Below are 25,259 nucleotides of genomic sequence, written 5' to 3'. Positions count from 1 at the left end.
TCACACAGGATCTTACCAGTATGAATTCACCTGCTGTGTGTGCTCACATAAGAGATGACTCGGTGTATTTATTATTCCTGTAGCTTATGGGACAGTCAGAACATGACAGTTATTTTTATCCTCTAAAGCTCACCAGTATATTTCTCAGATCAGTTAAATTAGACACATTTGGACACTTTCATCCTGATGACAACTGTACTCATAGGTGCACAGGTGAAGCCCAACGGAGGGCCTGGCTCCACCTTGTGGAGGCAGAGGGTAGCTGCGTCAGCAGGTGGTGTTTCAATGAGGTCCAATAGAAATCTGAAGTGTTGAGATCAAACCCTAACCACTATCTATGTGGATAAATAACTCATTCATGGTAAAATTTGCACAATTTGGTCAATTTCTTTATTCTAAAAAGGTTTACGTTTTTTTGTTTTTTTTAAACACAAACAAGTTTTATTTCCACAGTGTGAACAACTTCTCGCATACATTATACACAAGCTGTTTTTAGAGAGGAACAAATATAACGAGTCAAAAGGCAAATCACTTTAAAGCGAAACAAAGCGACGGACCCCTTCCATCCAGAGTTGAGGCGCTGAAGGCCTCTGCCAACAGAACTGTGACGTGAGACTGAACAGCTCAGACACCTGCGACGGACGTCCAGAACACATCCGTAATGAAGCTGTTACAATAATAAAGCTCAGCAAGTCATTTACATTTGTTCATGAAGCTATTAGAAATCACTTTATGATGCATGAAACTAAACTCCCTCAACACAAAGAACTTCAGCGCCGATTCGACAGCAGAAACTTCTTCCAGATCCACTTTAATCTCCTGCAGCTCCTCCCTTTGGAGGCCACCAGGGGAGAAAGCTGCTTTAAGTGCTCCACAGACGACTCGTCTGTGATAATTGGGACACGCTGGCTGATGAGGAAAGTGAAAGATACCACTCTTGTTTCTCTAATTTAAGCGAGCCGCTTTCTTCTAACTTGCGCTTCCTTCCGTTCTTCCTTTTATTTGGGACACTGTTCCAGTGTCGTAACAAGTAAGCAAACCAATAATGTAAAACGTGAAGTTTTCAGATGCTCAACGGCTAACAGGAGACTGTAACAATGTGCTTTTTCAAACAGACTTTGGCAGTGTTTTGTGATTTTTAGGAGGTCAGAAAAAGTCAGTAGCGCCCCACGCAGAGGTGCGTTTTCACTTGCTCTACAGAGCAGTCAGTGTTTCCAGCTGAATATATTTATAAAGTGATGAGCTGCGATAAATCAGGTTTTAATAGGCTCCTTTTCTCCTTAGTGCTCAGTCAACGATCATAATTAATTATGCACAATCTAAACTACGTACATCAACGAACTGCCTGCCTATGGCTCACCTAGTCAACAAAAAAAAAAATAAACCTTACTCCAGTTAACACTAGTTATACATGGCTACAAGACGAGAGAGAGATGTGATCTCCAGCTAGTCTTTTTTTTTTCGCCCGACTGGAAACGACAAATTCAGCCGTCAAAAACCAGAACAATAAACTCAGATTACAGAATCTGGTTTCCCTCCAAAATAACCTTTCACAACTCTTTGAGGGTCTAAGTTTTAAAGCAACGCTCAGAAATGGAAAACGATGAAGCTCTTCACGTGACCCGTAAGAGGCAGGTTTCCTCCGTCTTCATCATCTTTTCATTCCCTTGTGTATTCATTTGTTTGTTTTTGCTGAAGGTTGTATACTTTTATACCTATATATGTGTGTGTGAAAAATGTCTGTTTGACCACAATCCAGATGTTCAGCAGTTGCCATGGAGACGAGCAGGTGGGTTTTCTATTTGTGGTCATGGCTTCATAAGCTTGAGGATGCAGGGTCTTATTTTGACTTGGTAAGTGATGTGTGTGTGTGTGTGTGCGCATACGTAGTGTTTTAAGTTCCTAGCTGTCGGTGCTGTGTGTGCCAGAGAACTGTGGTTTGGAGGTAGGTGTGTCTCAGTACAGTAAAGGGGCCTCTGATCACTAGAGGGTGATTTTTAATAGAGCCCGAGTGTGATCAGTCGATTACATGATTTGGAATTTTCCAATAATAGACAGTAAAGGGTGATGGAGTTACAGAAGGAGTATTTGCGTGTGTGCCAATTTGTGTTTGTGTGTTTGAATTCCTTTAAGTGTTTCAGTGCGAGTTTGGCTGCTCCACTTTGATCCCGACCAGTGATGGAGGCATCTGGGTTGAAGCTGAGGAAGAGGAGGAGCTGGGAGGTGAACCCCGAAGACTGGAGGAGGAGGAGGAGGAGGAGGTCACTGCAGGTCGGATGAGTGGAGGGGGAGGGTGGTTGTGAGGCGCTCTGTTCTGGAGCGGTCGTGTCTGAAGAGGAGGGGGCTGACGGAGGAGGCTCGGGGGTGCTGAAGGAGGAGCCGGGCGCAGCAGCGGAGGGGGCTGAGAGAGGGAGGAGGGGGTCTGGGTGGAGGAGGGAGGAGAGGAGCTGCCAGTGGCGTCTTGGGGGGAGTCCTCCATTTTGACCTGAGGGGAGGGAGGAGGACCAGAGAGGATTCTGTTAAGCTTGAAAACCTTAATACAACAGAGGCGGGTCACATGGCAGATATCACAGTGATGGCGTTACGCCATCAGGAAGTCGAGACTTTCGTTTTAGAGCCAAATGCTAATACTTTGTGTCTAGTATGTAAAGACTTTTGGGTAAAAATTACTTTTGTACGATATCAGAGGTCACCTGACGGGTCTTTTAATGCCCAATGCCGTGCTTTAGAGATCAGAAGGAAGACTTTTTTTTTGCCGTGCCTCCTGCTGAGCTGTCGGTCAGTCACCTTTACTGTATTTTAGAAAATTCTTACAAAAGTAAGACTGCCATCACTGGAACTGAAAATAAGCACGCAAGCAAATGTAGAACTCATTTGACTCGGATCTGAGTAAATTTCTTGCTGCAGTGTATTTTAAAAACCCTAAAGCAGTTCCAGAGTAGGATCGTTGTTTATTACGGTCCAGATAAGAACCTGATTACCGCTGAGCGTGAAGAACATTTTAATGTATGGAAATATAAAGTGTGTTCGGCCTCACCTCTTCCTCCTCTGCGCCTCCATCTGCAGCTGCTGCCATCTCCTCGCTGCTCCTCCTGGGGTCTCTCTGGTCTCGGCTGGTGGCCACCTGCTCTGCCGCCCACTCTCTCAGCACCTCGTCAAGGTTGAACCGCCGCCGATAGCTAACGAAGAACGAGCTCACCTGAACACAAAGCCAGGGATGGAGAGAGGAAGTCATTTACAACAGAAAGGTGTACAGCGTCCAAGGACACAGAGCAGACAACAGGGGGCAGGAGATAAATGAAGAGATGGATGATGAAGATTATTATCGTCCTATAAAAAGGAAAATGTTAGGCAGAATGATGTGGGGGAACTTGGAGAGGAGATGAAAAACTGACAGGCAGCTCATATAAATAAAAGGAGGCTTAGACTGAGGTCAGAGTAAAAGATGTTCTTCACAAATATTCGATATGTGGGGAAGAGGAGGCTCACCTGAGCAGGCGTTTTAGTGCTTATCACTTCAGCAATGGCTGGGAAGTCTTTACCATATCGACGGATAGCTAAGAAAAGGAAACATCAGGTTTATGTTGTGGCGTTCCTCATAATCGGCTTACGGCGACAGAACAGACAGCTTTCATTGTCTCAGTTAGAGGTGACGTGTTCACACGTGTTTACTGTTAACCTCGATCTGAGTGCACCTGCCTTTACCCGGCCCGACCTGCTCCACACATCCCTGCTCGCAGCCGCAAGGTTCGACGTGTTCGGCTGTTTGAGCAGCTGCAGTAAATGAGGGCGCATGCTTTGCTCAAAGACAAGCAGTCTGCAGTTGAATTGATCTCATCTTTGTCTACATTTATGTCTATTTGTAAATCTGAGAAATATTCAGGCTTCTGGACAGCAGAGATGTCGTGTGCTCCTTTAGTGCAGGTTACTTACTGTGAAGAATACGAGTGCGTTATCTGGCTGCGAGTGTGAAGTAGGGAGGGCAGCGGGGCAACTTTGCAGGAAGGGAATCGGAAGATGATGCTTCAGCTTTTACTCACCTTGAACGGCGAGCAGCTGCTCCTCTGTGGTCCAACGAGAGTTCATCTTGGGGGCAGGCTGGGAGAGACGGGGAGAGATTTGAGTGTGACTGAGGGAGGTGGTACGATAGGAGAAAAATGGATGAAGATGACAGCATGAAGCCAGTGAGCAGATTAAGGCTAATCTCAGTCCGGCAAGAGGTGAACTAAAACCTGGAGGGAGCTTAAATAGACACAGTGAATAAATGATCGGAGGAACTAACTGGAGCAGGGTCACAGAGGGAGGAAAGTGAGGAGTCAGGAAACAAAAATCAATGAGGTGATAGATGACAGATCTAGGGAAGAGCAAAAAAGGTTACCTCTGTAGGTTTGAATGCATTGAGACCGTCATTTAGGCCTTGTTTCAAACTGCTGTTGTTCTGCTTAATAGACTGAACCTGAGACAAAGAAAAAAGCAACGATGAGGTCCGTTTATTGTTAAGAAAATAGCACTTTTAACTACAAAGGAGAGAATGCTTGTGCTCAATGTCATGGAATTCCCTAAAGTGGAGATGAGAGGAGACCCAGTCGGGGGTTCCCTGTTGACAATGATTATTCATTCATTTGGTGCATTAGAGCTCTTATAATGTACACACAAATGTTTGTGGTAAAGAAAAAGTGAAGCTGTGTTCAGTTTTACAGCCACGAGCACAGCAACATCCCTGAAAATCCCGACTGAACTAAGCACATTCATTTTTATTGGAAGTATAAACTTTTTTTTCTTAAAAAAAAAACATACATCCATCAACCTTTTCTGCCACACTTAAAAATAAAAATGACAGTTCATGCTACGGTGTTGACATGAACACATTAAAAACCTCTGGATCCACAGTAGTTCAGCTGATCAGATCCTCTGTGTGTTCCGAGTTCACTTACGTCGTACATTTATAACGAGATGTCCAAACGTGTAATCAGTGGCCACATTTAAAACACACCTGTCTCTTGAGTGAAACCAGCTGTGTGTCCAGCTGACGTACAGTTAGGACTCCAGCATCATTGGAGGCTGACACAGACATGATGTCTCCCTGGTCCAGGTACATGCCTTTGGGTGGCCTGCGACGCGCTCTGAGCGGGTGGTGCCTGTACTGAGCACCGATACTCTCCTTCTTCACAGGCCCTGAGCGACTGGCTTTGTCGGTGGCTTTATCTAAGCTGGTGCTGCTGGGGTTCTGTTTCACCGCCTGCGTGGACAACAAATTCAATGAAAAATGCTAGAAATCCGCTTCCGTCACACTGAAACAGTGGTTGTTCAGCTAATGAGTCTCAGATTTTTGTTGCTCACCTCTTTCTTGGCGTCAAGCTCGAAGTCACTGTCGCTGACTGGCTCTCCTTCCTCTACGTCATCGTTACTGCGAGAGAAAAAAAAGATTTTTTCTTTTAAATCATTAAACAAGACTCGAAATTCTTCCATTCTTAAGATTTGTTTCCCAGGATGACGTTCTCATTGACGTTCATGTAACAAAGTTGTTCTGTACATGTCAGGGAGCAGTTTCTAAGAACTTTGTTTGCTCCAGCATTCATTCTTCACTCCCTTCACCCCCTCCCCCCATCCTTCATGTCAAGTTTCAGGGGCGTTTCAAACCTGTCATCCTTCTCCCTCTTGTTGATCAGCCTTCTGGCCTGTCGGTCCATGACGGAGGTCCTGGTCCTGGTCTTCTTCCAGCTGTAGTAGTACTTCACAAGGCTGGAGATTAACTTATCTGGAAGCTGCACATAATGAAAAATAACAAAAATACGACAGGCTTCAAAGCTGATCTTACAAGTAATTCTGTAAAAAACATCTTTGGTGTAAAACAAGCGTGAGTGTTTTCTCGCACCATCTGCTGGATGCGATGGAAACTTTTTCCGTGGAAGCTGAAAGCCTGCTCGAACAGCACTTTATCTTCCACTGTCCACTCATCTGGGAAGGGCGTGAAGTTGGCCAAGTCTGCCAGCGAACGCTCCACATCGTGTTTGTGCCACAACAACATGCCCAGAGCCTGGAGGGTCAGAGACCGGGGGTGGTGACGGGTCAGAGACCAGACACGGTTTTACCTTCGATTTATCACTAACTGCACATATTTGCTTTCATACCTGCTCCATGTTGTATCCATGTTTTTCTTTAGCCATCAGGATGTACTTATCCACTGGAATGACAGAAAATGAAATGTTCACCAAAGGAAAGAAAACGTCAAATAAAGAGAAATGTAAAAAAATAAAAAAAACGGAAAGTTAATCTTGAGAAATACATGAGATGATGGAAAAAGAGGGAAAGATAGTGAAAGAACATGAGAGCACAACAAGAGGGAAAAACTATCCCTCTGTCAGCAGATAACCATTAAAGTGAAGGTCAGGTTGGAAAGTTGGTGCATGGAAGGTGTGTGCGGCTTACACACTGCATCAGAGAGCTGACTGTTGGGACACCACACCAACATGCTCCTCTGGTCCTTCTCATTGTAGCGAGTTGGACTGCCTGGTAATGAGAACAAAACAGGGACTTTAGACTATTCTTAAACACAAAGTCAGCCTTGAAATCCATGTTTTATTTGAGGATATAAATATACATCTACATATATCTATATATATATATTCTCCTTTACTCTGTCACATCATCTCCATGTCCCCCCTCCCTCATCTTCCTCTCCCAACCTCCACAGTCTTAAAACTCCCAACATGTCTCTTCCCATCTACCAATCCAACATTATGGTAACTTTTTGATGCTCTCTCCTCTTCGGTTTGTCAACAAGCTCCTTTGGGGATCGTACACTTGGCAACTTAGTCAAACTGATGCAGGTTTGCATGTTTGTCCTCTCTTCTGCTGCAGTCGAACCACTGCGGGGTAAAGTCATCCCGTCTATGGAGATTATTATTATTATTCACGAAACTTTCATCTTAATTTATCATGGATTTACATTCAAACTAAACCCAAACTAAAATTACTGCACTGTAGTTAGATTCAAGGAATGGAAGGAGATTTATGTTTGGAAAATAAAGCTGAAACAATATGACGTTGTAACCATGACAACAGACATGACTGCAACAATACTTTACAATCCCCAGTTTGAAGATGTGGGCCCAGTATCAGCGGCACTAATTCAGTAACCAACCAAATGTGAAATATGCTCCCAATCAGCCCCTCCTGGATAATGACCAGCAGAACAGAAACGATTACAGTGGAGCTGACCCTAGACCTGTTACATGAAATGATTTCTTGCATAATGGCCAAAAACTTTTTAGTGAGGTGATGCTGGAGCCTTTCCAACCAAAATATTTTCAGTTGGACCAATTGGTTCATGTATAAAACACTTAATACTCATAAAGAAACTGCTCCGTGCAAAGCATCAGTGATGTTGATGATTATTTTCATTGTTTATATTAGTTTGAATTTCCCCCCCATTCCCATTCTATTAGGTATTTTATTCACCTCAATACTTAAACTTTCCCTTGATTTTCCTGGATTGTGTCCTTAAAGTCTCTGCATCTTCCTCGAGCTCATCCACATTTGTCCCCTCTGCCGTCTGCCTCTCGGCCCTGATTTTCTCCCTTTCATTGTTAATCAGTTTTAGTCCTTATTGTCATCTTCTCTCATCACTCCCAGCTTACCTGGTTTAAACTCTGGGATCTGAGCCTGGTAGTCTCCTCCCACTCTGATCATGCTGTCTGTGGTGAAAGACACAAGGTGGACATGAGTATCCATTTCCTCGAGTGATGGGTAAATTGTACTAAAGAGAGGAAATTGGGGCTCAGGTATTCCCATAAAAAGCTCCTCATTAAGTTGCAATTCGGTTTATAGGAAAGATGAAATAGTTAAATAGACAAACATGAAGTGTGACTGGAAAATAATGATACTCTGACGGCAGTCCTTGTTGACATCAACATCACATGTATTTGGATTAAATCCGCAATATCAAGACGCAAGTGGAAAGCTAAACACGGGTCACCAAAGACCTCACTTTATCTTCCAGACTGAGTAATCTCTGGAAAAAAAAAAGTCAAGAGCTAGAGGGAGAGTGGCAGTTTTTTTTTTTAACAGTTTATACTTTAAATGTTCATTACACGTAAGAAGAACAGTTAAACTTCAAACAGCCACCTGAATTCCGATTTTATTTCAAAATCCTTTAAATATCTATATATTATTAGAAAGGTTATTAGGCACAGCCCAACAACTTGAGTTTTTTTCTCACTCACTTCATACCGATTAAAACACGAAACATAATTTATCCTCCTTTTTATTTTAAATGGTCAAAACCAAGAGAAAAGCAATAAAAACCTGCCCATAAATGTGCCACTCTTATTTATAAGAGCTTATGAAACATCTCATTTTACTGTCAAATTAATGACCAGATTGTCTTTTGAGCAATAAATTTGATGTATTGCTTGTTATCACTTAAATTCCTCAAATTTGGTGGGTTTTTAAACAAACCACACAAGTTCATTCTACAAAAAAAACTATTAAAAGCCTGAAATAAACCTGTACTATTAGAAATAATATAGATATATATATATATATATATCTAGAGAGAGAGAGATTTTTTTGCTGTGATGACATTTTTCATCCCTTCCACTCATAACTAATTAAGAGAGGCCCACACAGAAAATAGGGAGAGAAGAGTAATAGCGGATGGTGGACATTAAGTAATTAGTGCTGTTCTACAGCTAACAAGAGTTGGAGGAGATGGGGAGAGTGTGGCGGTGAGGAGTTAAAATAGACTGGAAGGCAGACACAGATTACAGCTTCCTTGGGGACACAGGACAGGAAGGGAGGAGCAGGAGGTGATAGAAACATAAGCAGATATTTGAGAAAAAAAAAAGTAGAGGGGTTTTTTGACAGAGGAAGAAAAAAAGTCAGAGCAGGAAACAGGAGCTGCAGAAATGGATGACAATTACGACAAAATGAAACGTTTGATCTAAAAAATGAGTCCTTCAAAGACCGACGTAGAGTCGGTGGAGAGAGAATGGTGGAGGAAAAGAAAAATGTGGGCAGAGACTAACAAAGATGAAGAGTGTGGGAAGATGCTGGAGGAGGGGACGACAGGGGAGCAGTGTGAAGGGACTCATGAAGCACTGCAGCAATGCAATGGATGCAACCAGAACAGCTGGCTTGATTTCTCTTGTTTGTGCTCCTTCGTGTTAGTATACCGAACCCTGAGATATGAGCAACGCTGTTAAGTCAACATCTAGCTCAGTAGTTCAACAAGTGTGTTTTGCGTGTTTACCGTGAGCGTGCTCCTCATCGCTGCTCTCCTCCTCAGAGTGTGGCTGACTGTTGCCGTTGGTAACAGTTTTGGCTCTGCTCCTGGACAGGACCCCAGCCCCCGAGCGCTCCATCACAGAGGGCATGACTGCAACAGCACACAGAGCCGTAACGGAAAATGTCACTACTTACATTCCACCAGTCAACATTTAACTCTTCCCATAAATTGTTGCATCATTTTGTGTTGGCTGCTTTTTGTTGACACTCGAAACCTGAAGTCACTCTTGTGACACGGCACCTTATGCTTGGAAAAAGTTCTGTCGTATTCTTTGGGGTGATGTTTTCTATACACAAACGCAATAGTGTTCAACAACTCTGTCCTTTCAACGTGATTGTGTGCTCTTAAAAGTTCAGTGAGAATTATGTCGTCCATTTACAGCCTGGAAGATAACCAAGTAAACTGCAGTTTGAGAAATACTGCAGGTCAAGTGACTTGTCAGCCAACTCCCTTTGCCAGAAGCAAAGATTTACTTGATTAATTTCCTCTCCAACAGTAAAAAGTTCCCCACAACACTAGCTGCGATGCAAACATGAAGCATCATCGACTCCTTCCCTTGATTAACAGGCATTTCTTTTTTTAAATCGTGTCTACCAACCAGTGCAAACTAAAAGTTCAGTTTTCAGTCACCAGGACATGTTCACAAAATGTAGCAGGTGCATTTACAGATTAGAAATGATTGAATTTTGTGTTCAGAAGGTCTTATTTGTGAATGTTCGGGGCTGTACCACCGCTCCAGAGTATGTTTAAAGGGTTTTCATTTGCTTTTCAAGCTCATTTCTCCATTATTCTAGTCTTCCAGACCTCGACTTGACCTCCACAGTTCCTGTTAACTACATTATGAACAGAGGAAATAGCTAAATAAAAGTGTTTTGTTATCTCCTCATAGCCTTCTCCAGCTTTATGAACATATTTGAAATGTTCAGAGTATTAGGCGACTGCATAAAGGAGCCGATGGGTAACTGTTCTTGGGAAAATTTTTTAAAGAGTCTTAGCATCATTGGGCTTCTCACAATAAATCATCACATAACTGCAGTTATTTAAGATAACGTGATCATTTTAGCACAATCTTCACCATCATTTCCAATAACCTTTATATAACCACCAAATAAACTAACAAAAATGACTTTTTACCTCTTTATAAGGTTTGATTGGTGATTTTTTTCAACCATACCAATTTCATTGTGGCCTCCTCTCCTGCAGTGGTTTGATGTCCCCAGTGTGAGGACTTCTAATCGACAACATTCAAGCAGCTGAAATTGCTAACATTAAACTGACATTCGCCAAATATTTAGTTGCAAAGCCAATTGATAAACAGCACCAGTGCATGATTATTTTTGGTCTAAAGGAAGGTGGATAGCTCAATAACTTAGGGGCGATTTGTCAAATATACAGGAAAACTAAGGAGGCAAAAAGTGCAAATATCAGTGGTGCAAGAAATGAAAAGTGTTTATTGGAGGTCATTTTTGATGATAAAAATGTGCTTCTGTGGTGCCCCCGTGTTCTGAGTAACACTTAGCTTCGCTAACCTCTTGGGAATCCTTTCAGGTTCTCCAAACAGAGCTCTGACCAGAAAACACACATGTTTTCACACAAAACTCCACTTTAAACAAGCAGAATATCCCTTTAGAGGTCTGACATCTTCATGAAAGTTATCAAGAGCTTAGATCTACAGGATGCCCAAACTTTTTCAATATAACCTCCCCCCAAAATTTAAACTAAACAAAAATAATACACTAGTATTGTTATAGCTTTCAAAAATAATGTTTAATCTTTGACTTTATTCTTTGTAGAGATCAAGTCATTTTTTCCTGAAAGTAGCAGAGTACCCAGGGTGCCCAAACTTTTACCTGCCACAGTTTGAAATCCACCACATCAGCACAGCAATCCCCTCCCAAAGCCAATGAAAGCTGTAAAAATCTGTCAAACGCGTGTACACACAAGCAACACCAACGACTATGACTGCAGGGTGCATTTAGATTAAACGTGCCATGGATAACACAAGAGCCTTCCCGTGTGAACTGTGCCTTTATTCTAAGTGTCATCCATATCCGGAGCGATATAATACTGCAACCGAGCCTCGTTTTCTTGCTCTGTCTCTCAGTTTGTGCATCTTGGATCTCGTGAGTATCACGGCGGCACAAAGAAGACTAAAAGATCAGCTCAGGACACAGCGGAAAGTAATCCATCACAACTCCTTCCTGTATACACGGTGCAGTTCCATCCCACAGTATCCCAGAAACAAAGAACAGCGATATTAGATCCGGACGGCACTATAACACCCACCACAGTGCACTTGCTGTCCCCCTCATCATTGTATCACACACACTTCATCTTCAGCTTCCCAAGTTGAAACGCGAACCAGCACAAAGCGGGGACGCGAAGTTATGTGACCGACCCGCTACATTAACCCCTCATTTGTCTTATCAAACATGCCGAGTTGTGCTTCTGTAGGCGGTGGTAGGCAATCTTTCCAACCAACCCGAGAGATTAAAATCAAACCGACCGACCTACAGGCAGACAATACAAATGTCTGAGGCTCTCTGGAGGTCTTTTGTCTATCGCTGCTCCCGGTGCCCCCCCTCCTTATTTTAAATCACAGGTATCAAAAGGCTAATATAAGTCACTGCCGACACATGAAAGTTAGAGAGCCGCAGAGGCTAATATAAAATAAGGGACAGGTTGCAAGTTTTAATCACAACCCGGTTCACTTTAAAGGAGTTTCTGGGGGGGGGGGCTGGTTCGTGGTAGCCTCAAACATGGTTACCTCGATCTCCAACAAAACTGTAACAAGCAACAAGACCTAAAACTATTTTATCTGTGTGCTAGCTTGGTTAGGTAGAAACTACCTGTCGTTATAAATGTTGTCTGAGCATGTGCAAATACCCCCACCCCCAGACCACCAAACACACACAAACAAACTTCCAGCCATGAAATGGGCAGCTGTTACAACTTTGACCACTTAAAACACAATGCATAATGTATAATGCTATCACAGTGCAAGATTAATTACTAAACTGTTTTACAACTTTATCCATTTTAAGTGGATTGTCTTCTTTTCTTTTTCCAACTCAAACTTCCACAAAAGGCTGACGACATTTTAACCAAGGTGTTCAATAATATGCTCATTGATACATCTTTTTAATATGCATCTATCTATGTCCATTCTAGGCTTCCTCTTATCATTCTAGAATTTTTAAACATTTGAGATATCTCATTCACAGTTTGCATTTTATTCCTGCAACATCCCGTTTCTAAAGTAACATTTTATCAGTTTCCCCTAGCAGTGATCTATGCTGTATCAGACTTTGAATTCCTTTTGTTTTCCCCATGCTTGCCTTGCTGTTGGTACAACTACAGCTTCTGTCTGCCGCTGGAATGGAGTAAAACTCGCTCTTTGGCTCATATTAACTTAACTTGGTAGTCTGTTTGTGGACGTTAAACTACAAACGGCAGCAATTAGGACGGTCGGAGTGATTACCATAGGTTTAAGAATGTAATTTGGCGACATTTCTGCCCCCTCTCTTGCTAAAGTGCAATTGAAGTCGACCCACTTGGTCGTTGGGATGCTAACGTTAGCCAGTTAGCTTGCGGCTAGTACCCTCGCGTTACATTTGTAACGTTAATAGTTGGAAGTCGAGATAACAGTCACACTCTACCTGCGTTTCGTTTCTCTCCGCTTTCCCGCACTCAAAATTTATCTGATCTGCCTCTGTACGCGGTTTATAATCCTCTTCGAAGTGCTAAAAGACAATTACTGCTCCTAAAGGGACTTAATTCTTGCCTAATTGATGCGCACAGTCAGTACAATGAAGTGAACTGCATGGATAGATGGAAGCAGCCGGGAGTGTGTGCGCCGGAGAGACGGACAACACCCGCAGAAAAGTGAGGTGGACATCCGCTCCGCCTCTCCCAGCCTACCGTTTGGATTGACAAAAAGTAGTCCTGTAAAACAATCAAGTTTAACTACTCCTGATTTAGTATTTTTTGGGATGGACCTGTAATTTGACATGTAAGAATACTCTTTATCAGATCACTGCAGCAAGAAGCTATAGAATAAAACGTAGCTTTCATAAAGCTGCCAACCTTTAAATCCAAAGTATGGATATAACATAGGAAAACCTATAGGAGAAGCAGAAAGTGCATGTGGTCATGTTTTGTTCTAAAATTAGTTATTGTGGAGTCTTAATCTGCCATCCATCAAAATCCCATAAATTAGGGTCTACTAGGCAGTGTGTCGGCGGAGGGATTCGTCAGCTGTGCATCTCTGTGCAGAGGCAGGCTGTCCAGACTTGTACTGATGTGTGCTTGTTGGAAGAAAGGGTAAGAGAGCTGGGTACAATTGAACCTAGTGTGAGTGTGTGTGTTTGTTTATGCGTGAGTATGCGAGACACTGAACGTGCCCTCAAGAGCGCCCGTGACTTTGTGCATGAACTAACAAAGACTCAGATAAATAGCCCCAGAGTGATTAGCTTGTTTAAATGTATTTATTGTTTTATTTCAAATGTCAGACACTTAAATGAGTACGAACCTTGTGCCTTTGTGTGTTTTGTGTATCTGTTTGTGCATGTGTGTGAATGCACAGGTGGATGTGTGTGTGTGTGTGTGTGTGTGTGTGAATAGAATAGGGAGTGTTTTGTGGATAGCTGTCTCAGGATCTTTCTCACCTGATGCTGGCTTTAAACACAATAACACACACACACAGACAAACTGCTGGGACCCTCACAATTGCTGGATGTTGACATGTAACAACCAGTTACAAACTCCTCCAGCTTTTTCTCTCTTCTTTCTCGTTAGCATCATCACCTCCTCCTCTTTTTCCCCACCTCCTCCTCATCACCCCAGCTCATCTCCATCTCCTCATGATCTCTCTTGTTTGCCACCCCTCCCTCCCTCCCTCCCTTTCCTTACTCCTGTTTCCTGCTCCTTTCTGATCCTTCTCTATTTGCCTGATTTCCCTTGCTCCTCAGTCCTTTTTCTTAAGAAATTTCCCTCTCTTCCTTCTTCCCTCCACCTCCAAAGTATCTGCCCTAACTCTGATCCTCCTACACCTTTCTCCCGTGTACATTTTCCTCACCTCCTTTGCTTTCCTTCCTTCCTTAATATTTCTCCTGTCTCCCACTCCACTCTTCCACACCCTCCTCCCCCCCTTTCTCTTCAGTAACGACTGTTTTCCTGCCTTCTTCTTCTTCTTCTTCTTCTTCTTCTTTATCTCACTCCTCTTCATTCTCTTCTTCCTCCTTCCTGTGCCTATCTCTCTGGCTACTTATCTGCCCCTCTCTCGTGTCGCTTGCAGTTTCAACAGTGTGTGCATGTGTGTGTGTTTGTGTGTGCGTACGTGCAAATTCTTCCCATCCCCCACCAGTTTTGCTTCGCTCACTTCCAGCACCCCACACCTCCCCTGCTCCTCTTCCTCCCTCTTCAGTCTCATTTTCACCCTTTCCACCTCCTCCCCTCCTCGCCTCTCCCCTTGTTTTCCCCCCTCACCTCCTCCCTCTTCTCCTCTCATTAGTCAGTGGCCATGAAACTCACCATTCCACTGTCTCCTCTTGCTCAGTCCTCCAGTCCCCAATACACCCTCACTAATGAACAACTGCTACATCTCTCCTTCTCACCCCCCTCTGAGCTCCCTCCTTCCATCTTCCTCTCCCTTTTATCTTGTCCTCCCTTCTCCTCCTTCTCTGTCCTCCTCTCCATTCGTCACTCAGTCTCTGTTTCCCTTTCCCTCCTCTCCTCTTGCTTGGTTTTTCTTCGATCTTTCAAAGCACAGTGTACCTCCCACTCTCTTTTTTAGCTCACTCTTGTTTCCACCCCACCACCACCTTAACTCCCCACCTGTCTCATGCCATCGTCTTGCCTGTCTGTTTGTCTGCTCCTCTCACATTTGTCGAGGAAAATATCTCTATGTCTCCGCTACTGTCTCCCTGCATTTCTCTGCACATTTTCCACTTCACCCTGACTTCTGTCCCTCCATCTATCTCTGCTGTGAAATCCCTGAGTCTCTTTCATCTCAGGGAATGCAAGGTCTGGAATCAGATTTCATAGAAACTCTTCCTGTTGTATTGATGAAGCCACGTTATCGAGCAACCTTAGCAACAAAAAAGATATATAAATACAAAGTGAGCAAACATGTGAAAGGATAATTGATGTATAGGTTTGTCTCATAGTCATCTGATGTACAACTTGGATTCCTATGAATTCACAGTGTCTTCGTTTTTACAAAGAAACAAGGAACATCTGTGTATTGAATTTTGTGTCAATTTCTTAAAACCCGTCTTGTTTTTTAAGGGATCACATGTGCCTCTTTTAACCCATGACACTTTGTATTCACAAATATATAGTGTTGTAATCTGGAATATCTCACTTGGTATGTGGCAGTCCAATCAGAATATGCAGCATTAGATATGTTGTACTTTTCCCCCCGTTAGTTCCAGGGTTTAAAATAATCCGATTTGCGTCCCCTCATCTCATCAACCAACACACGGGATGACAGAGACTGTAGGGACAAAATTTGGTCACTTAGAAGACAAAAGATATGGCATACCCCGTCAACCTTCTTTAAAGCTGCCACCACAATAGTTAAACATGAAATAACCAACACACTGTTCATGTTTCTGTTTTTAATGAATTATTTTTACTCCCCTAGCAGAGGAGCATCATTGCTGCATCTGAGTTATAGCTACAACAAACCTAAGCTTTAGGAATCCCCTAAATTGCATGACAGTCAGTTGAATACAGTGTAGACATTTATGAAGAGTAGGGACAGTTCAATCAGGACCAAAAAGGTGGATCAAGTGATTCAGCAACATGCCAACACTGTCATCCATTTTATCCACGAGCGCATCATGAACATACTGTGTAAAATCAATGTGAAACTGGCAAACAAAGCTCGATATATATTCTTAAGTACAGAGAAATTTTCCTAATGGTAGTGCTGGCAGAAAGAGGGGTGGCAATGACTCAGGAGTTAGAACGGTTTTCTACCAATCAGTGGGTTGGTGATTTGATCCCTAGCTAGCTTCCCAAGCACAAACGGTCACGTGTTCTTGCGCAAAACAGTGAATCCCACATTGCCGAAGTACATTCACAGGTGTGTGAGTCAGCTCAGAATATACACTCAATGAATAGCTTCAGATAAAGCATTGTATGAATGTGTGTGCGCATGTGTGACGGTTTCTCATCATCCATATTGTTTTGTGTGGATTAAAAGTGTTCTAGAAATGCAGTTTATTTACCATTTAAAGAAAATTTTCATGAACAAAATATGTGAATGTGTGTTGAGTGTGAATCATAATCATTCCCTGCGTGACAAGACAAGCTTTACTGAGCTATCTCTTTTCTATCTCTTCTTTGTCTCATGATACATTGGAAATTTAGAATTTTATTGCCAACCTGGTCTCACTACAACTTATAAATGATGCTTTCAAGGGGAGCTTTTGTTAGTGTGACATTTCCTGTCTTTTGAAGGGGTGAGACTAACTATGTCACCCAGAAAACAAGATTTTGTGTGCAGAAAGTTAGCAGTTTTAATGCAAGCCATGATGTTTTCCTAAACCTAACCGATGATGTTCTAATGCTGAAACTTAACATAACCGTGACTGAAAGCAGAAATAAATAATGGCTGAAAAAAACATTGAAGTAGTGTTGAATGTACTGGGTGGGTTGAGCATGAAACAAACTCGGATGTCCTGCTTGACAGTCGTGTTTTCGCCTCCATCTCCAAATTCCTCAAACCTCTAATTTAGGACTTTTTTTTTTACCTGTTTGATCTGATAATCACTCATTTCATGACAGCTTCATGAAATGCTGTGAGACTTCATACTGTTTTGCAGTCAATTTTGTGTCCACATGCATGTAGATTATCTGTTTTTGTGATTTCAGAACCCATGTAAATTTGATGCCTATCTGGCAAAAACTTTCTCCAAAGTGAATTCTGGACCATCATCACCATCCTTTCCTTCAATCTACATTTAAAAAAAAAAAAAATTCATATCAAGACTTTAGAATTAAAATGGTTGACTAATTGTGTAAATATCGAGAAGGTTTAAAATAAGATTTTTTTGGGATTTAAGAGGTATCGAGCCAAACTTGGCTGCTTTACCACCAGATATAAAAGCTCGCACTGTGGATCACTTTAAACATAATCAGCCAGATGTGACTTCCAGTTATTAGACATATATAGGTGAGCAATACCAGAGTAAAAAAATGGTAATTTCCTGTCTAATACAGATATACTGAGTAACACTTCATCTGTAGAGTGGATGCCCAGTCTATGTGATCTAATTCTGTGGTGCAGGGCTCTCTTTGCTGAGGAAAGAGGCTTCTTCCTCATCCTCATCTTCATCCACCACTCTCCACCGGTCCTTTCCACACTGCATCTGTTGATTCTCTCTCCCATCAATACTGCCTGTCTGCCTCCTTCCTCATCTATCTGTCTGTGTGCGTTCACTGCTATCGCAGTATGTGTGTGGGTGGAGGTGGAAGGGGGGGGGCACCATGCATTTTAGTACTCTCTCCTGACCTGGTGCTGTTACATGTGTACAATAAAGTGTGGACTATAAGAGTGTCTGTCTGCAGAGAACTTTTACATTGCATTACATGCAAACACAGACAGAGAGGCTTGATGCAATGAGCATCAGGCCTCAGCATCAACCCGGTGAGCTTTGTTGCGCCCCCTACTGACTCGTGAAATAAATGTTTCCACCAACAGCAGAGAGACGGATTCCCTGAAGACAAAAGACTGTAGGCGGGGTTTGGAGACACGGCCATCTGCGTTCTGTGTAGAGGGCTACCATGTTGTGTGTGTGTGTGTGTGTGTGTGTGTGTTTTTTCAGGGGGAGAGAATCCCCTATACAAAGACTTTATTTGCATTATGAAAAAGTGGGTGGGCTTGTATAGGAGGCCATTCCATGTTTCACTAAACCAAGAATTCACTTGTACTCAGTGATTTTGAGTATAATGTTTAAACCTAAGAAGTATATTTGTCTTCACGTCATACATTAACTTTTTTTTAAAATTTTTTTTTACATTTTATGAGAAAATGCTTTCTAGGTGCTTGCTATTTTGGTCGAAAAGCCAAAGTGTTTATATCACTAAAACACCACAGTGATGTCTACCACTCCTAATGACAGAAATCCAAACAGACTCACAATGCTATTGACCATCAAATTGACCATATATCTACCGCCCCAATTCCAAAAAGGGTAGGACGCTTTGTAAAATGGGGATAATGATCTCATAAACCAACATTTTATTCACAATAGAACATAGAAAACATATCAGATGTATTCCTTTAACTCTCAGCAGTGATGATTTCATGAGCTTCTTTATCAATAAAATTGTTTCTATTAGAGAGAAGATTGATGGAGTCCTTCCCACTATTATCAGTGATGTATCATCAAGTGCAGCAGCTTTATAAGTATCTTTAGAACCTGATTTGTATTTAGACGGCTTCTGTCCAGTTGATCTCTCTGATCTAACAACAGCAATAGTCTCTTCTAAACCATCAACTTGGGTTTTAGACCCAATCCCAACCAGACTGTTCAAGGAGGTTTTCCCATTAATTGACACTTCCATATTGGATTTGATGAATCTGTCTTTGTTGACAGGATATGTACCTCAGACTTTTAAGGTTGCTGTAATTAAACCTTTACTTAAAAAACCTACTCTTGATTCAGAAGTGTTAGCTCATTATAGACCTATATCCAATCTCCCTTTTATGTCTAAAGTTCTTGAAAAAATAGTCGCAGCTCAGCTTTGTGATCATTTACACAGAAATAATCTGTTTGAAGAGTTTCAGTCAGGATTCAGAGTGCATCATAGCACAGAAACTGCACTGCTGAAAGTTACCAATGATCTCCTCTTAGCCTCTGATAGCGGACTTGTGTCTGTGCTTGTCCTGTTGGATCTCAGTGCTGCATTTGATTTGGTTGATCAAAGTATCTTATTACAGAGACTTGAACATGTTATTGGGATTAAAGGAACTGCTTTAGGCTGGTTTAAGTCATATTTATCTGATATATTTCAGTTTGTTCTTGTAAATGAAGAATTTTCCTCACACACCAGAGTAAGTCATGGAGTTCCTCAGGGTTCTGTGCTTGGACCGATTCTTTTCACTTTATACATGTTTCCATTAGGTAACATTATTAGACAGCATGGCATACATTTCCATTGCTATGCTGATGATACTCAGCTGTACTTATTTATAAAACCAGATGAACCCAATAGGTTGGTCAGACTACAAGCATGTCTTAAAGACATAAAGACCTGGATGACTCAGAACTGTCTGCTTCTAAATTCAGACAAAACTGAAGTCGTTATCTTTGGACCTGAGCGTTTCAGGGAGAAATTGTCTAGCTATATAGTTACTCTAGATGTTATCTCCTTGGCTTCTAGTTCTATAGTGAGGAACCTTGGAGTTATTTTTGACCAGAATTTATCATTTGACTCGCATATAAAACAGGTTTCTAGGACTGCCTTCTTTCATCTTCGTAATATTGTTAAAATCAGGAACATCTTGTCTCAGAGTGATGCAGAAAAACTAGTCCATGCATTTGTTACTTCAAGATTGGACTACTGTAATTCTTTATTATTGGGCTGTCCCACATATTCTCTGAAAAGCCTTCAGTTGATCCAAAATGCTGCAGCCAGAGTTCTGACGAGAACTAACAGGAGAGATCATATTTCTCCAGTTTTAGCTTCTCTTCATTGGCTCCCTGTTAAATTCAGAATAGAATTTAAGATTCTTCTCTTTACATATTAAGCTCTTAATGACCGAGCTCCATCATATCTTAAAGATCTCATTGTAAGATATTTTCCTAACAGAGCACTTCGTTCCTAAACTGCAGGTTTACTTGAGGTTCCCAGAGTTTCTAAAAGTAGAATGGGAGGCAGAGCCTTCAGTTATCAGGCCCCTCTCTTGTGGAATAAGCTGCCAGTAAATGTCCAGGAAGCAGACACCCTTTCCACTTTTAAGACCAGGCTTAAAACTTTCCTTTTTGATAAAGCTTATAGTTAGGGATGGCTCAGGTGATCCTGAAACATCCCATAGTTAAGCTGCTATAGGCCCAGACTGCTGGGGGGCCTCATCTGTCACACCTTTCCTGACTTTACTCTCTTTATGTATATGTGATATTATTGTGGTCATTAACTTGTGTTTCCCTGTTCCAACAGATATCCTTTGAATGGTGTTAGTGTGCCCCCCCCCCTTTCTGTCTTCTCAAACCCCAGCTGGTCGAGACGGATGGCCACCCTTCCTGAGTCTGGTTCTGCCAGAGGTTTCTTCCTGTTAAAAGGGAGTCGTTTCTCTCCACAGTCGCCTCAGGCACGCTCAGGCCGGGAGTTTGGACCGGAAAAAAAAAATAAATAAAATTTCAGTGTTGGTTTCCTTAGCTAGGAAATTGTTTTTGAATTGGCTCTATATGAACGAATTTGCTTATTTTATGAATAATTATGATTACAATGAACTGAATTCCAATTGGCTTGAATTGGACTTTATTATCTAAGTGCCTTGAGATGACATTTGTTGTATTTGGCGCTATATAAATAAAAATTAATTGAATTTAATTGAATCAGATGCTGAAAGTGAGACATTTGACTTTTTCATGAAAAATATTTGATTATCTTGAATGTGATGGCAGCAACACGTATAAAAAAAAAAGTTGGGACAAGACTGTGTTCACTTTGTAGCATCCCCTCTTTTAACTTTTAAACAGTATTTAAAAGTCTGGGAACTGAGGAGACCAGTTATCAGACCTGGGAGAGGAATGTTGTCCCATTCTTGTCTAATATGGGATTGTAACTGGTGATATGTTTTCTATGTTCTATTTGTGAACAAGATAATAGTTATGAGATTTGAAAATCATTGCATTCTCTTTTTATTTACATTTTTACACAGCATCCCAACTCATTTGGAATTGGGGTAATAAATGTCTCCTCACAAACGCTCCTTCAGATTTATACTCACTGTCATTCTGAAAAATGAACCTCGATCCCAATCTTATTTTTGTGGAAGACCGAAACAGGTGTTCCTTAAGAATTTGCCGGTTTTAGACTCAAACTGCCCTGGACTTGCCAGTAAAAAAAACACACCCATGGTGCCATGTTTGGAAGGTTCTCCCCGATGTTTTCTCGATTCTAATTCCAGCAATAGCTTTTATCTAGCCATTGTTCCATGAAGCCCATCTTTGTAGAGTCCTCAGCTTTTAATTTGTCCTTTGGAAAGACACTTAATTCTCTGTGGTGGAGCTTTGTAGCTCCTTCGGGGTTCCTGTTGGCCTTATTGTTAACACTCTGTTCAAGGTCAGCCCTTCCCTGTTAGGTTTGTTGCGATGCCATATTTATTCCAATTTAAATAATGGATTTATTGGTGCTCAGAAGTATATACTGTCTTTTACTGTATTTTTCAATATTGTTATTCTCAATCTGCACCTCTTTCGAACTTGGTCTTTGACATGTTTCGAGATCATGTTGCAGACTCTTTCACGACAGATGAATGTCTTACTGACAACATGTGACTCATACATTTCATAAAGGGACTTCTGAAGGTGCTTCTGTTCTCCCCGTGTATGCGTGGGTTCTCTCCGGGTACTCCGACTTCCTCCCACTGTCCAAAAAAACATGCATGTTAGGTTAATTGGTGTCTCTAAAATTGTCCTTAGGAGTGAGTGTGAGCGTGTATGGTTGTTTGTCTCGTTTGTCTCTGTGTGGCCCTGTGATGGACTGGCAGCCTGTCCAGAGTGTACCCTGCCTCTCGCCCCCCCCCCCCCCCCCCCCCGCGACCCGACCGACGGATTCAGCGGTATAGAAAATGGATGGATGGATGGACTTCTGAAGGTAACTGGTAGCAGAGGAGCTTATTTTTTGGCCTTCAAAGCAAATGCACATGAATACATATGCACACATCACTCATCTGTTGCTTTTTTTTGTTCCATCACATAAAAATGTCTAAACACATCCCTTTTTCAGGCTATAAGCCAACAAATTATTTTTCTAAAATGTCAAAGAGTGTGAACACGTTTGCAATGTACAGTAAAAAAGTTAAAAATTGTAATTCTTCAACTCAATTTGTACTTTGGATGAAAAAATGCCTAAATTAAAGCAGAGTCTGCACTTTACATCTCGAGTCATAATAACTTCAAGGTGTTCACAGCTCACATAACAAAACGTAGTAGTAAATTATTGATAGTTTATGTTATGTATCAGGTCAAAGCTGATACTTTGTCATTTATCTGCTTTTCTTTGCAAGATAAGACAGTAATTTCAACATGTTGTGCTTTCAGACTCTTGGACAAACAATCCATCTTTGCTAGTTTACGTCTCTTAAAAATCTAAAGCACGAGTTTGACGCATTAAATTAAGGTACTTTTTTTTATCATCCGATGAAAAAATGTGCCCATCTGTCTGTTATTCTGCAGGATAAGATACCACAATGAGTTATTTTTTTAAAGGATAAGACCGGTTTTTTTACATTGGGCCCTTGATTTCACATTATAACATGATGTTCTACTCACCCCTGCTTGTTGTTGAACATTTGGAGCTGTTCCGAAGATATTCGCGAGGCGTCTGGCTGCTCTCTTGAGATATTCGGCCATGAAACGGTTTCCTATGGGCAAGCTTATACAGGCACAAACTATGCTGTTTATAATTTATTAATTACTGTACATTAGCACTGATAACGTGGAGGTGCGTCGCTTACTTAAAAAAATCCGGGTTATTGTAATTTTGTTTTTTTCGTCGTAAAGTGGGTGTTACTGACGTCATCGTCGTGCTACTGCCGCAGACAGCCCACAGACCTGCTGCCTATTTATTCATTCGGCTAAAATTCAAAATTAGTAACCCGGATTTTTTTAAGTAAGCGACGCACCTCCACGTTATCAGTGCTAGTGTAGAGTAATTAATAAATTATAAACAGCATAGTTTGTGCCTGTATAAGCTTGCCCATAGGAAACCGTTTCATGGCCGAATATCTCAAGAGAGCAGCCAGACGCCTCGCGAATATCTTCGGAACAGCTCCAAATGACCAACAACAAGCAGGGGTGAGTAGAACATCATGCTATAATGTGAAATCAAGGGCCCAATGTCAAAAAACCGGTCTTATCCTTTAATGCTTCACCCTGCCATTAAAGTTTGTTTGCTGTAGCTGGCATCCAGGGTAAACGATTGCTATAAGTGGAAACCAGTGCAGTAAAACTTAAAATAAAACCCTACACTTTCAATACCGCTTCATCATTTAGCTTGTCAGGGGCCTAATTGTAGGTTCGGTACAAAATAAGAGGCCGACTGTGACTTGGTTGATTTCACGCTCCTACATCCCCACCTTGTGGTACCTGTGACAAACTGCATCTGGAATAATTGTAAATCTTCAAAGACCTGGGACAACAACTGCTTCTTGTTTTAGTTAATGAGTTTGATTTAATGATATCATATATTGAGCCAGACACACAGGCGTGTCACATTTTGTGAAATATTTGTTTCACCCTGTGTGATTATACCGATGAGTCTGACTTTACTGGAGGGTCTGAATTGTAAAACTGAACACCGTCTCTGTGTGAGGTCATGTACTGTTTCACTCAGTACAGTACACTTCCAACCCAGCTTAGAAGGACCAACTTTTCAAGAAAGTGACGCCTGACTTTATCCATTTTTTAACCTGATTCATCAGTTTGAAATTATTTCAAACTGATGAATCAGGTATCATGTCATGGAATACTCATGTCAAGTATTCCATGACATGACATTCCATGACATGATTATGTCAAATTAAAAAAAAAACTGACTGTGAACTGGTTCCAAAACGGAGTTTATTGTACTCAAATGAGGGAGGAAGAGTGAGACACTTTCTCCTGTAAACATTTCTTTATGTGGAGCACTCATGCCTGATCAACAGAACAAGAAATTATGTTACTTTACACCTTCATTTTCTTGTTAAATTTTTATTTTCTCATTGTAATTATTTCTCAGTTTAATGTCTTCCCTTTTATGCTATCATTGCTGTATTATTCATACCGCAGAAGGGACATTTCTTTGCCAGCACAAAAGACACAGAAACAAAACAGACATTTTGTTACTTATAATAAGTATTAGCTTTTATATTACTATAAGTTATGACGGGCTCATAACGGAATTTGTGAATAATCCCTACACAACAAAGAATAGAGGACACGCTGTGATGTAATTTAAAAATGAAAGAGTTTCTCGTATAAATGTGTCAGGTAGCGTGGCCGAGCGGTCTAAGGCGCTGGATTAAGGCTCCAGTCTCTTCGGGGGCGTGGGTTCGAATCCCACCGCTGCCAGGTTCTTTTTGTTTCTTTCGAGAGAAGTTAGAGAAAAAGAAAACGTTCAAAAAACAAAGTCATATAAAGACACGTAAACAAGTGTCGTGCAAACATACGTCACGTTAGTAGTACTAATAACGACAATTGTTAAGGACAAGGTGGCCATATCAATATGTATCTGACTGTCTTTTTTTCACTGAACTGGTTTATCATTAAGTGCCTCGAGTGTGACGAAAGTACCTATTTTTTTACTGTATTTCTTGGTTAGTTTAGTACAGTTCGTTTTTTACCTTACATATTGGAAGAACCGTATGTACTTTTTACTTAATTAACTCAATTACTTCGTGGTGCAGAGTGCTGATAATCATAGAGCACTTTTCTCAAACAGTACTTTAACTAGTTTGACGATGAATCCAGGACATTTTTGTTTTTGTCTTAAATATGTATATTGTGTGTGCGCTTTTTTTAAAGGGCTGTAATACCGCCAACAGCACCGGAAGGACGTTGAACATAACCTTTTCCTTGTAAAAAAAAAAAGATTAGTTATGTAAACAAAAACACATGTTACGAATAGTTTAAAGGTAGCCAACAAAAAGACCCAAGTATATTTACAAATGATTTACGGGCAGTTGCAGCGCCTCCTTTACGGGGAGTTTTACTGTAACAATATGGTTTTCAGAATTCCCAGGTGAGGA

General features: G+C 41.4%; 1 protein-coding gene and 1 non-coding gene across 2 annotated transcripts; one reads left to right on the top strand and one right to left on the bottom strand.

Moving 5' to 3' along the window:
- Positions 1 to 368: 368 nt before the first annotated feature.
- Positions 369 to 13,136, bottom strand: rcor2 (REST corepressor 2). Its single transcript, XM_075451408.1, has 14 exons — positions 12,949 to 13,136; positions 9,254 to 9,379; positions 7,641 to 7,697; positions 6,430 to 6,510; positions 6,132 to 6,184; positions 5,876 to 6,037; positions 5,641 to 5,765; positions 5,341 to 5,407; positions 4,994 to 5,239; positions 4,379 to 4,456; positions 4,041 to 4,098; positions 3,490 to 3,557; positions 3,038 to 3,199; positions 369 to 2,485 (listed from the first exon to the last, which is right to left on the bottom strand). The coding sequence occupies exons 2-14, from the start codon at positions 9,375 to 9,377 to the stop codon at positions 2,138 to 2,140; spliced, it is 1,629 nt and encodes a 542-aa protein (XP_075307523.1). The 5' UTR covers positions 9,378 to 9,379; positions 12,949 to 13,136; the 3' UTR covers positions 369 to 2,137.
- An 11,364-nt stretch (positions 13,137 to 24,500) lies between these two features.
- Positions 24,501 to 24,582, top strand: trnal-aag (transfer RNA leucine (anticodon AAG)). The gene has a single exon. It is a non-coding gene; the product is annotated as a tRNA-Leu (tRNA).
- Positions 24,583 to 25,259: the final 677 nt, after the last annotated feature.

Source organism: Odontesthes bonariensis, chromosome 19 (genome assembly GCF_027942865.1).
Source record: "Odontesthes bonariensis isolate fOdoBon6 chromosome 19, fOdoBon6.hap1, whole genome shotgun sequence".
Classification (NCBI taxonomy): Eukaryota; Metazoa; Chordata; class Actinopteri; order Atheriniformes; family Atherinopsidae; genus Odontesthes; species Odontesthes bonariensis.
This window is presented reverse-complemented; position numbering and strand designations above follow the sequence as displayed.